The following is a 12,770-nucleotide window of genomic DNA, read 5'->3' as shown; positions in this document are numbered from 1 at the left end:
CCCGGTCTTCCCAATTAAGGGGCCACCAACCTCCCGTGCAGTCCACCCATTCCTCATACCCTTCATAACAAGCCCAATGTCTCAGAATGCCCTATAGCTTACATGCTCAATCAGGAACCTTGGGACAGAGTCACATTAATCCAGGATGTGATGTCTGGCTACGCAAACACCAATACAGACCAAAGACCAAGCTAGGAAATGTCAGTTGGCAGCTACAGGCCCTCACTTTTTTAACAAATGAAGGCAATATTTCAGATTACTCTAGCATGTAGTGCATAATGGCGAAGACAGAAAGTCAGTCGAAGTAGCATCAAATCATTTATTTTTCAAAGAGATTAACAGGCATCTCTTGAGATATCGTCTCAGTGTTGTGGTAGTCCCTTCACTGGTTGAGTTCGCCAGGAGCAGATGTGGTGCTTATGTCACTTTGTTGTAGGGTCATCCTCCTTGTGTGCTGGGACATCAGGACCGGCACCAACCTCAGTGAGTTGGAGTGTGCTGCTGCTTGGAGCAATTCTATTATGGGCCACCACGACAACAGCGCCTTCCAATTCTAGAAATTGGATAGTGGACTGGGAACATATATATCCCTTCTTTATGAAACCACATCAAAATCAGATATTTAAAAGTGATACTGGCAATCGCCATGTGCAGGTTGACATTTATTGAGACTATTGTCCTGGAGGCAGAACTGAGCAAATTCCACTAGATGTGCCAGATTGAAAGTCAAAATTGGCTACATTGTAACAATGTATGCTTTTAATTTAATGTTAGGCATTAGGGTTGGCAGTGAGGTTAAGGTTTAAAAATCATATATTACCTTGTGGCTGTGCCAGCTAGTGAACATTCTGCAGAGCCATCCCAATAAGTGCTAACCTGCTTGCCATGTGCAGGTTATTTCCCTCTATAATAGCAGTACCATCATCCCATACATACCCTTTCAATAGGTTCCAATCTCATACTGATCCTCCTCTTCACCCAGACCCTCTTTCTCTGTGGTAACCTCAAGGTCTCCAATGGGCTCAGGTGTAGGAATCAACTCAGGGTCTGGAGTGGCCTCACGCTCTGAGAACAGACGATTTAGCACAGAGCCTACATGTAATTATCATTCATTCAAAACAGTAACGTACTGTCATTAGTTGGGTTGTTGGGTCCGACCCTTGGGCCCAAGGGACTAACCTCATTTTGGGATTGGGTGAAATAAGGTCCTGGAATTAAATGTAACAGATTAACACAGCCAGTGTTGGCAGAATTGCTAGCATATAGGGATAGGAAAAGACAGGTGTCCGAAGTGGCACCCGATGGCCTACAGAGTGCACTACTTTTGACCAGTGCATCATGGTCTGGGCAATAGTCTAGACATCCTGGTTGCCTCCCACACATTTTAAAAACTGGCTTTACACTTCTGTACGTACTAGAATGAGAGTTTGGCATAGAGGCCTATGTCACTACCGTAACCTATGTGTCATTGATCCAACCCTCTCTGCCTAGTCAATGCAATTTTACCTGCTGTTGTGCTAGCTGATTAGCTGTTGTCTCACCTGCTGTTTTAGCTAGCGCTCCCATGCAACACCTGCGATTACTGTGTGTCTCTCTCAAATGTCAATATGCCTTGTATACTGTTCAGGTTAGTTATCATTGTTTTAGTTTACAATAGAGCCCCTAGTTCCACTCTTCATACCTCTGATAGCTCCTTTGTCCCACCTCCCACACATGAAGTGACCTCACCCATTACAGCCAGCATGTCCAGAGATACCCCTCTTATCATCACCTAGTGCCTGGGCTTACCGCCGCTGTACCAGCACCCCACCATAGCCCAGTCTGTGCATTATGCCCTGAATATATTCTACCATGCCCAGAAATCTGCTCCTTTTATTCTTTGTCCCCAACGCTCTAGGCGACTAGTTTTGATAGCCTTTAGCCGCACCCTCCTACTACTCCTCTGTTCCACGAGTGATGTGGAGGTAAACCCAGGCCCTGCATGTCCCCAGGCACCCTCATTCGTTGACTTCTGTGATCGAAAAAGCCTTGGTTTCATGCATGTCAACATCAGAAGCCACCTCACTAAGTTGTTTTATTCACTGCTTTAGCACACTCTGCTAACCCTGATGTCCTTGCCATGTCTGAATCCTGGCTTAGGAAGGCCACCAAAAATTGAGATTTCCATACCCAACTATAACATTTTCCATCAAGATTGGCAGTTCTAAGGGGGAGGAGTTGCAGTCTACTGCAGAGAGCCTGCAAAGTAATGTCATACTTTCCAGGTCCATACCCAAACAGTTCGAACTACTAATTTTAAAAATTACTCTCCAGAAATAAGTCTCACTGTTTCCGCCTGCTACAGACCCCCCTCAGCTCCCAGCTGCGCCCTGTACACCATTTGTGAATTGATCGCCCCCCATCTAGCTTCAGAGTTTGTTCTGTTAGGTGACCTAAACTGGGATATGCTTAACACCCCGGCAGTCCTACAATCTAAGATAGATGCCCTCAATCTCACACAAATCAAGGAACTCACCAGGTACAACCCTAAATCTGTAACCAAGGGCACCCTCATAGACATCATCCTGACCAACTGGCCCTCCAAATACACCTCCGCTGTCTTCAACCAGGATCTCAGCGATCACTGCCTCATTGCCTGTATATGTCATTTGAGGATGCCTGGTCATTCTTTAAAAGTAACTTCCTCACCATTTTAGATAAGCATGCTCCGTTCAAAAAAGAAAAAGCAGAACTACAGACCTGACTGCCCTCGACCAGCACAAAAACATCCTGTGGCAGACTGCAATAGCATCGAATTGTCCCCGCGATATGCAACTGTTCAGGGAAGTCAGGAACAAATACACGCAGTCAGGAAAGCCAAGGCCAGCTTCTTTAGGCAGAAATTTGCATCCTGTAGCTCCAACTCCAAAAAGTTCTGGGACACTGAAAAGTCCATGGAGAACAAGAGCACCTCCTCCCAGCTGCCCACTGCACTGAGGCTAGGTAACACGGTCACCACCGATAAATCCATGATTATCAAAAACTTCAACAAGCATCTCTCAACGGCTGGCCATGCCTTCCTCCTGGCTACTCCAACGTCTGCGAACAGCTCCGCCCCCCAGCCTCTCCAGGTTCTCCTTTACCCAAATAGCAGATGTTCTGAAAGAGCTGCAAAACCTGGACCCGTACAAATCAGCTGGGCTTGACAATCTGGACCCTCTATTTCTGAAACTATCCGCCGCCATTTTCGCAACCCCTATTACCAGACTGTTCAACCTCTTTCATATAGTCTGAGATCCCCAAGGATTGGAAAGCTGCCGCAGTCATCCCCCTCTTCAAAGGGGGAGACACCCTTGACCCAAACTGTTACAGACCTATCTAAGGTCTTCGAAAGCCAAGTGAATACAGGTCACTGACCATCTCGAATCCCACCGTACCGTCGCTGTGCAATCTGGTTTCCGAGCCGGTCACCGGTGCACCTCAGCCACGCTCAAGGTACTAAACGATATCATAACCGCCATCCATAAGACAGTACTGTGCAGCAGTCTTCATCGACCTGGCCAAGGCTGTCGCCTATAGCAATCACCATATTCTTATCGGCAGACTCCGTAGCCTCGGTTTTCTAATGACTGCCTTGCCTGGTTCACCAACTACTTTGCAGACAGAGTTCAGTGTGTCAAATCGTAGGGCATGTTGTCCGGTCCTCTGGCAGTCTCTGGGGGTGCCACAAGGTTCCATTCTCGGGCCGACTCTTCTCTGTATATATGTATATGTATATGTATATGTATATATATAAAAATCAATGATGTTGCCCTTGCTGCGGGCGATTCCCTGATCCACCGCTTACGCAGACGACACCATTCTGTATAATTCCGGCCCTTCCTTGGACACTGTGCCATCTAACCTCCAAACGAGCTTCAACGCCATACAACACTCTTCCGTGGCCTCCAACTGCTCTTAAACGCTAGTAAAACCAAATGCATGCTTTTCAACCGTTTGCTGCCAGCACCCGCACGCCCGACTAGCATCACCACCCTGGATGGTTCCGAACTAGAATATGTGGACATCTATAAGTACCTAGGTGTCTGGCTAGACTGTAGACTTGTCTCCTTCCAGACTCATATAAACATCTCCAATCTAAAATCAAATCTAGAGTCGGCTTTCTATTCCGCAACAAAGCCTCCACTCACGCCGCCAAACTTACCCTTGTAAAACTGACTATCCTGCCGATCCTCGACTTCGGCGATGTCATCTACAAAATAGCTTCCAATACTCTACTCAGCAAACTGGATGCAGTTTATCACAGTGCCATCCGTTTTGTTACTACCGCGACCTGTATGCTCTAGTCGGCTGGCCCTCGCTACATATTCGTCGCCAGACCCACTGGCTCCAGGTCATCTACAAATCCATGCTAGGTAAAGCTCCGCCTTCTCTCAGTTCACTGGTCACGATGGCAACACCCACCCGTAGCACACGCTCCAGCATGTGTATCTCACTGATCATCCCTAAACCCAACACCTCATTTGGCCGCCTTTCGTTCCAGTTCTCTGCTGCTTGTGACTGGAACGAATTGCAAAAAATAAAAATATATATAAAAATCGCTGAAGTTGGACTTTTATCTCCCTCACCAACTTCAAACATCTGCCATCTGAGCAGCTAACCGGTCACAGTCTATCGGTAAATAGCCCATCCAATTTACCTAACTCATCCCCATACGGTTTATATTTATTTACTTTTCTGCTCTTTTGCACACCAGTATATGACCATCTGATCATTTATCACTCCAGCGTTAATCTGCAAAATTGTGATTATTCGCCTACCTCCTCATGCATTTTGCACACAATGTATATAGACTTTATTTCCACCGTGTTATTGACTTGTTAACTCTATGTGTAACTCTGTTGTCTGTTCACACTGCTATGCTTTCTCTTGGCCAGGTCGCAGTTGTAAATGAGAACTTGATCTCAACTAGCCTATCTGGTTAAATAAAGGTGAAATAGATTAAATAAAATCCTCTAATTCATACAAAATAGCTAGCAAGATGGAGATCAAGTATTTTTAATGAGTGCATTATGCAAGTGGCTAGTTTGCCTCAACTACCTTCACTAAAACCACTGCAAAGGTATTCCCTGCAAAATTTGGTTTCAAATCATGACGTTCTGCCTCGTGATTTGTTGGGAGAAGTTGCCAAACGAGTCAGTCATTGAAACCAGACCCTAGTCACTGCTGTTGCCTAGGGTTGGGTTCTCAAGACTACCCGTTCAAAGGTAGTGCACTACATAAGGAATAAGATTATGCCATGTCAGAGTCGAATTACCTCTCTTGAAGTCAATGCCACGCCAACGACTGCCAGGTGATACGGGCTTCCTGTCCCCTGTTGAGGCAGGGAAGCCAGGTATATCGATACCTCCACTCGTCCGTGGAGATAAAGGTGTACTTTTCTGTTTACTTGGGAGGACAATCATGGGGCCCAAAGTAGTATCATGGTCCCATACTAAAAGGACAACACATTAAACACATACATTTGCAGTCAAGACACAATTTCCATATTGGAGAAGGTCCCGCCCCTGCAATGTGTTTTGAGAAGGTGGTGATGGAATAGAGGGATTAAGATGTCAAATACACCTTTCTTGGCCTTCAACCCAATACTCCAATTGTCACCAGAGACTGGGGGTTTGTTGCGATAGACACGTGGTTCAAGTTGGCTACCACCTAGTCTTGGACTGAGGGGACTTTGTGCTGGAGCTTGATCAACCCCCTTCTGTCTACTCAGGCTTGGACAACGCCCACATAGCAAATCATTCTCATCAGCAGACCTCCATCTGAAATGTATGAAAGATCTACTCATGGACCAAGAACACACCACTTTTTTAAAAAGCTATGGTTATTCCAGTGAATAGGTCACAGCCCAATAACAGTAGCTAAGGAAATGTGACTTATCCCACCTGCCATCAATGAAGGAGCATGCCTTGTTGCTAGGCTCTGCATGGTCCATGACAGGGACTGCCATAAGGTGGCAGGTGATGTACAGCTGTGAAAAACAGGATAAGCAAAACAAAGATGCAGAATCACAGTAGCCTACATAATGTCTGTAAATTATGTTACTGTAGAATAATGTAACTACAGTACCCATAATTGCCTCTACAACATTGTTTTTTATTAAATACCGCCCTCACCTCTGCCCTGTCCTCCTGGTAGAACCTAAAGGCATCAATGTGGAACCCGAGCTTGTTGTCCTGGGTCCTACGCATGAAACCAGAGCGGGAACCAGGCAGCTGGGAATCCGTCAAGCACCTGGAGGGAGATAATATTAAAATACATATTGGGGCATCTTCCTTAGTAACCAATTAAGAAGTCTAAGAAAATAGTTGACTACTTTAAAAATGGTGGAAGCCCTCAAATGGCATATTCTATCGTTCTCTACAGACCAGCCGGATAATAGTCATTCTAAGTCATCCCCCCCTTACCCATCACTCTCAATGAAAACATATCTGGGGACAGAGTTGCCATCAGGGTCCAGTGTGGCCACGCAGCTGCTAACAAAGACCCTGAGCCTGGTGTGGTGAGAAACCCTGACAGACGCCTCAATGTTGATGGGATCACCCAGGAAGTAGACTCCAGAACCCCGCTCATAGAGCCAGTCACCTGGAAAGGAAATGGCAGTAAAGACAGACCTGCAAGCGGTGCGTTTCAAAGTTACGAACACGAGTCTCTATTAAAACTACCACGGACAGAACATATTGTCAATAGGCGCTCAACTAGTGATCTAATAATGGATTAAAATGAGGGCCATGATTAGGAGGCAAACTGTATAACGTTGCAGATAGAAGTGTCCCCAATAACAGTTGTCTGATGTGATTCCGTATTTTGCATGTCAGAGGGGCATGTGTGCTACATTGTACATTTGTATCTGCCTGCGGCTATGGAACCCTGACCTGTTCACCGGACGTGCTACCTGTCCCAGACCGGCTGGTTTCAACTCTAGAGACAGCAGGAGCGGTAGAGATACTCTCAATGATCGGCTATGAAAAGCCAACTGACATTTACTCCCGAGGTGCTGACCTGTTGCACCCTCGACAACTACTGTGATTATTATTTGACCATGCATGAACATTGTTGCCATGTTCTGTTATAATCTCCACCCGGCACAGCCAGAAGAGGACTGGCCACCCCTCAGAGCCTTTCCTAGCCACCGTGCTTCTACACCTACATTGCTTGCTGATGTAAGGGCTGATGTAAGAAAGGCTAAATAAATAAATTTGATATCTGAACATTCAATTCACGGGTTTTATCAAGCTTCTGGGAGAGCGCAATTGTATCCTTTTGATTTATTATCTGAATGGTCAACAAAATTGTACCCTGCGAAATGCAGCCCAGGATGTATATACCCACTTGTCATAAGCTTCAATGAGAACTGCAGGGTGTCTTCAGCAGACACTGTGGCGGTGAAAGGGATCCAGGTCGGCTGGAGAGAAGAGCTGTCCAAACTGTACTTCCTGAAACAGAAAGTACAGACCGGTAAATACACCAATAGGTCAACGCAGGATTCCTATGACCGTCATACAACAGTATAGCCTAAACTCACCTTTCATAATGACACTCAATTGGGATTACAGCACCAGTCATTTGAATAACGCCATCTGGTGTGGTTCTGGGTGTATATCTGAGGAGGTTTGCGTAGATCAATGAGTCTTCGTTCAGCTGTGGAGTCACAAAGCAGCATTTAAGAAAAGGTTTTACAAGAAGTCAACTACTGAATTTAAAAATATATATATTACCATGTACTTGGTTCCGCAGTCTGAAAGTGCTGCGAATATTCTGTACTCATCTCCGGCTGCTGAAGCCCTACACGGCTCTTGGTCTTGGTACTGTTCAACTCCAAGTCGCAGGTCATCCACGTCGATTAGATTACCGAGTTTAAACAGATCAGCCTTCACTACTATCTCCATGTAGTCTGAATGGCACATCACAGCGACAGTTTCTACTCGAACTGGCCTTGAAACTGTTTGTTGGAGTGGAGGCTGTTTAAAGCGTGGACGATTGTCAAATTGTGGTGTTCGCCTTGGAAGTTGTTGCCATGTGTCGGTGCTATAAGTATATGACAAAGCAGGAGAGATTAAGAAGTTTTCCACAAGTAAAAACCAAACCAGTTGCTTGAACAATAACCTGAGCGTGTTTGCCATCATGAGTCCCATGCCAACAACTAATGTGACTCTGTAGGTTAGAGGACAGCGTGCCTCTGCTATGCTACAATTGATGAAACTGAGGTAGCTTTTAAAAACCAACCAGGCTGCACACCTGGGCCGGATTACGCCCCTAATTTGGCCTTGCATCTGATTAGTCAAGATCTTTAATTGGCACGCATGTTCAAATCAAATCACATTTTATTTGTCACAAACACATGGTTAGCAGATGTTAATGCGAGTGTAGCGAAATGCTTGTGCTTCTGGTTCCGACAGTGCAGTAATATCTAACAAGTAATCTAACAGTTCCCCAACAACCTCAACTAATACACACAAATCTAAAAGGGGTGAATGAGAAAATGTACATATAAATATAAGGATGAACAACGGCCAAGCGGCATAGGCAAGGTGCAATAGATGGTATAAAATACAGTACATAAATATGATATGAGTATTGTAAGATATGTAAACATTATTAAGTGGCATCGTTTAAAGTGACTAGTGATCCATTTGTTAAAGTGGCCAGTGATTGGGTCTCCATGTAGGCAGCAGCCTCTCTGAGTTAGTGACTGCTGTTTAGCAGTCTGATGGCCTTGAGATAGAATCTGTTCTTCAGTCTCTCGGTCCCAGCTTCGATGCACCTGTACTGACCTCCCCTTCTGGATGGTAGCGGTGTGAACAGGCAGTGGCTCGGGTGGCTGTTGTCTTTGATGATCTTTGTTTGCCTACCTGTGACATCGGGTGCTATAGATGTCATGGTGGGCAGGTAGTTTGCCCCCGGTGATGCGTTGTGCAGACCGCACCACCGTCTGGAGAGCCTTGCAGTTGAGGGCAAGCAGTTGCCGTACCAGGCTGTGATACATCCTGACAGGATGCTCTCGATTGTGGATCTGTAAAAGTTAGTCAGGGTTTTTGGTGACAAGCCACTTTTCTTCAGCCTCCTGAGGTTGAAGAGGCGCTGTTGCGCCTTCTTCACCACACTGTCTGTGTGGGTGGACCATTTCAGTTTGTCGTTGATGTGTATGCCAAGGAACTTTCCACTTTCTCCACTGGTGTCCCTTCAATGTAGGTGTTGGGGCGGGGGGGCTCCTTCAGCTGTTTCCTGAAGTCCACGATCATCTCTTTTTTGGTTGACGTTGAGTGAGAAGTTGTTTTCCTGACACCACACTCGTGGTGCCCTCACCTCCTCCCTGTAGGCTGTCTCGTCGTTGTTGGTAATCAAGCCCACTACTGTTGTGTCGTCTGCAAACTTGATGGTTTAGTTGGAGGCGTGCTATAGCCACGCAGTCGTGGGTGAACAGGGAGTACAGGTGGGGGCTGTGCACGCACCCGTGTGGGGCCCCAGTGTTCAGGGTCAGCGAGGTAGAGGTGTTGTTTCTTACGTTCACCACCTGGGGGAGGCCCGTCAGAAAAATCCAGTACTCAATTGCACGGGGCGGGGTTGAGGCCCAGGGCCCCAAGCTTGACGATGAGCTTGGAGGGTACTATGGTGTTGAATACTGAGCTGTAGTCAATGAACAGCATTCTTAAATAGGTATCCCTCTTGTCCAGATGGGATAGGGCAGTGTGCAGTGTGATGGCGATTGCATCGTCTGTGGACCTGTTTGGCGGTATGCAAACTGAAGTGGGTCTATGGTTGCCGGAAGGTGGAAATGATATGATCCTTGACTAGTCTCTTAAGTTAAAGCACTTCAGGATGACAGAAGTGAGTCATTTAGTTCAGTTATCTTTGCCTTCCTTGGTACAGGAACCATGAAGGCCATCTTGAAGCATGTGGGGACAGCAGACTGGGATAGGGAATGATTGAAAATGTCTGTAAACACACCAGCCAGCTGGTTTGCGCATGCATAAACTTATCCTCTGCAGCAAAGGTAACTCTGGGTCTTCCTTTCCTGTGACGGTCCTCATGAGAGCCAGTTTCATCATTTACATTTACATTTAAGTCATTTAGCAGACGCTCTTATCCAGAGCGACTTACAAATTGGTGCATTCACCTTATGACATCCAGTGGAACAACCACTTTACAATAGTGCATCTAAATATTTTAAGGGGGAGGGGGTGAGAAGGATTACTTTATCCTATCCTAGGTATTCCTTAAAGAGGTGGGGTTTCAGGTGTCTCCGGAAGGTGGTGATTGACTCCGCTGTCCTGGCGTCGTGAGGGAGTTTGTTCCACCATTGGGGAGCCAGAGCAGCGAACAGTTTTGACTGAGCTGAGCGGGAACTGTACTTCCTCAGTGGTAGGGAGGCGAGCAGGCCAGAGGTGGATGAACGCAGTGCCCTTATTTGGGTGTAGGGCCTGATCAGAGCCTGGAGGTACTGAGGTGCCGTTCCCCTCACAGCTCCGTAGGCAAGCACCATGGTCTTGTAGCGGATGCGAGCTTCAACTGGAAGCCAGTGGAGAGAGCGGAGGAGCGGGGTGACGTGAGAGAACTTGGGAAGGTTGAACACTAGACGGGCTGCGGCGTTCTGGATGAGTTGTAGGGGTTTAATGGCACAGGCAGGAGCCCAGCCAACAGCGAGTTGCAGTAATCCAGACGGGAGATGACAAGTGCCTGGATTAGGACCTGCGCCGCTTCCTGTGTGAGGCAGGGTCGTACTCTGCGGATGTTGTAGAGCATGAACCTACAGGAACGGGCCACCGCCTTGATGTTAGTTGAGAACGACAGTTTGTTGTCCAGGATCACGCCAAGGTTCTTAGCGCTCTGGGAGGAGGACACAATGGAGTTGTCAACCGTGATGGCGAGATCATGGAACGGGCAGTCCTTCCCGGGAGGAAGAGCAGCTCCGTCTTGCCGAAGTTCAGCTTGAGGTGGTGATCCGTCATCCACACTGATATGTCTGCCAGACATGCAGAGATGCGATTCGCCACCTGGTCATCAGAAGGGGGAAAGGAGAAGATTAATTGTGTGTCGTCTGCATAGCAATGATAGGAGAGACCATGTGAGGTTATGACAGAGCCAAGTGACTTGGTGTATAGCGAGAATAGGAGAGGGCCTAGAACAGAGCCCTGGGGGACACCAGTGGTGAGAGCGCGTGGTGAGGAGACAGATTCTCGCCACGCCACCTGGTAGGAGCGACCTGTCAGGTAGGACGCAATCCAAGCGTGGGCCGCGCCGGAGATGCCCAACTCGGAGAGGGTGGAGAGGAGGATCTGATGGTTCACAGTATCGAAGGCAGCCGATAGGTCTAGAAGGATGAGAGCAGAGGAGAGAGATAGCGCTTTATGGTTTTTGCGACCGCACTTGAAGAAATGTTCAAAATTCTTGAAATCTTCCAGATTGACTGACCTTCATGTCTTAAAGTAGTGATGGACTGTCCTTTCTCTTTGCTTATTTGAGCTGTTTTTGCCATAATATGGACTTTCACCAAATTGGGCTATCTTTTGAATAACATCCGTACCTTGTCACAACACAACTGATTGGCTCAAAGGCATTAAGAAGGAAAGAAATTCCAGAAACACCATTTTAACAAGGCGACAGGTAGCCTAGTGGTCAGAGCGTTGGACTTGTAACCGAAAGGTTGCAAGATCGAATCCCTGAGCTGACCAGGTAGAAATCTGTTGTTCTGCCCCAGAAAAAGGTAGTTAACCCAGTGTTCCTAGGCCATCATTGAAAATAAGATTTTGTTCTTAACTGACTTGCCTCGTTGAAAAAGACACAGCTGTTAATTCAGATGCATTCCCGATGTCCATGGAGGCCATCTTGAAGCATGTGGGGACAGCAGACTGGGATAGGGAATGATTGAATATGTCTGTAAACACACCAGCCAGCTGGTCTGCGTATGCTCTGAGGACGCGGCTAGGTATTCCGTCTGGGCCAACAGCCCTGCGAGGGTGAACACGTTTAAATGTTTTACTCACGTCGGCCACGGAGAAGAAGAGTTGCGCCTCAGTTCTTGTTAGTGGCTCGCGGCGGTGGCACTATATTTTCCTCAAAGCGGGCAAAGAAGGTGTTTAGTTTCTCTGGAAGCGTGACGTCGTTGTCCGTGACGTTGCTGGTTTTCTTTTTGTAGTTCGTGGTTTCCTGTACCGGCATTTCGCTTGTTTGATTGCCTTGCTGAGGAATAACTACACTGTTTATACTCAGCAAATTCCCAGACCTTTTTCCATGGATAAATGCGATGGTTTGTGCTTTCAGTTTTGCGCGAATGCCGCCATCCATCCACGGTCTCTGTTTAGGGTAGGTTTTAATATTCACAGTGGGTCCAACATCTCCAATGCACTTCCTTATAAATTCACTCACCGAGTCAACGTATAGGTCGATGTTATTCTCTGAGCCTGACCGGAACATATCCCAGTCCGCGTGATCAAACAATCTTGAAGCGTGGATTTTGATTGGTCAGACCAGCGTTGAATAGTTCTCATCACTGGTACATCCTGTTTGATTTTCTGCCTATATGACGGTAGGAGCAAGATGGCATCGTGGTTGGATTTGCCTGAAGGGAGGGCTTTGTATGCATTGCGGAAGTTAGATAAGCAGTGGTCGAGTGTATTACCCCTGCGCAAAGTGCAATCAATATGCTGAAAGAATTTAGGGAGCCTTGTTCTCAAATTTGTTTTGTTAAAATCCCCAGGTACAATAAATGCATCATCAGGATATATGGTTTC

The 12,770-nt window shown here is 46.8% G+C and overlaps 1 protein-coding gene across 2 annotated transcripts in view; it reads right to left on the bottom strand.

The window, feature by feature from the left end:
* Positions 1-305: 305 nt before the first annotated feature.
* LOC124043378 (zona pellucida sperm-binding protein 3-like) overlaps positions 306-12,770 on the bottom strand; it is a 30,070-nt gene continuing 17,605 nt past the window's right edge. The window contains exons 4-13 of one of the 2 annotated variants that reach the window (XM_046361949.1): positions 7,758-8,215; positions 7,565-7,680; positions 7,372-7,475; positions 6,447-6,624; positions 6,156-6,273; positions 5,925-6,010; positions 5,605-5,801; positions 5,297-5,473; positions 937-1,065; positions 306-553 (exon numbers count right to left, since the gene is read on the bottom strand). In XM_046361949.1, coding sequence (XP_046217905.1) covers positions 941-1,065; positions 5,297-5,473; positions 5,605-5,801; positions 5,925-6,010; positions 6,156-6,273; positions 6,447-6,624; positions 7,372-7,475; positions 7,565-7,680; positions 7,758-8,174 — 1,518 coding nt within the window. In that variant the 5' untranslated portion in view covers positions 8,175-8,215 and the 3' untranslated portion in view covers positions 306-553; positions 937-940. Of the gene's footprint in view, positions 573-936; positions 1,066-5,296; positions 5,474-5,604; positions 5,802-5,924; positions 6,011-6,155; positions 6,274-6,446; positions 6,625-7,371; positions 7,476-7,564; positions 7,681-7,757; positions 8,216-12,770 lie in introns of both variants that reach the window. The other variant, XM_046361948.1, reaches the window with a different exon arrangement.

This window comes from Oncorhynchus gorbuscha, linkage group LG09 (assembly GCF_021184085.1).
Source record: "Oncorhynchus gorbuscha isolate QuinsamMale2020 ecotype Even-year linkage group LG09, OgorEven_v1.0, whole genome shotgun sequence".
Lineage (NCBI taxonomy): Eukaryota > Metazoa > Chordata > Actinopteri > Salmoniformes > Salmonidae > Oncorhynchus > Oncorhynchus gorbuscha.
Note: the sequence above shows the minus strand (reverse complement) of the source record. Positions and strands in the feature narration are given on the sequence as shown.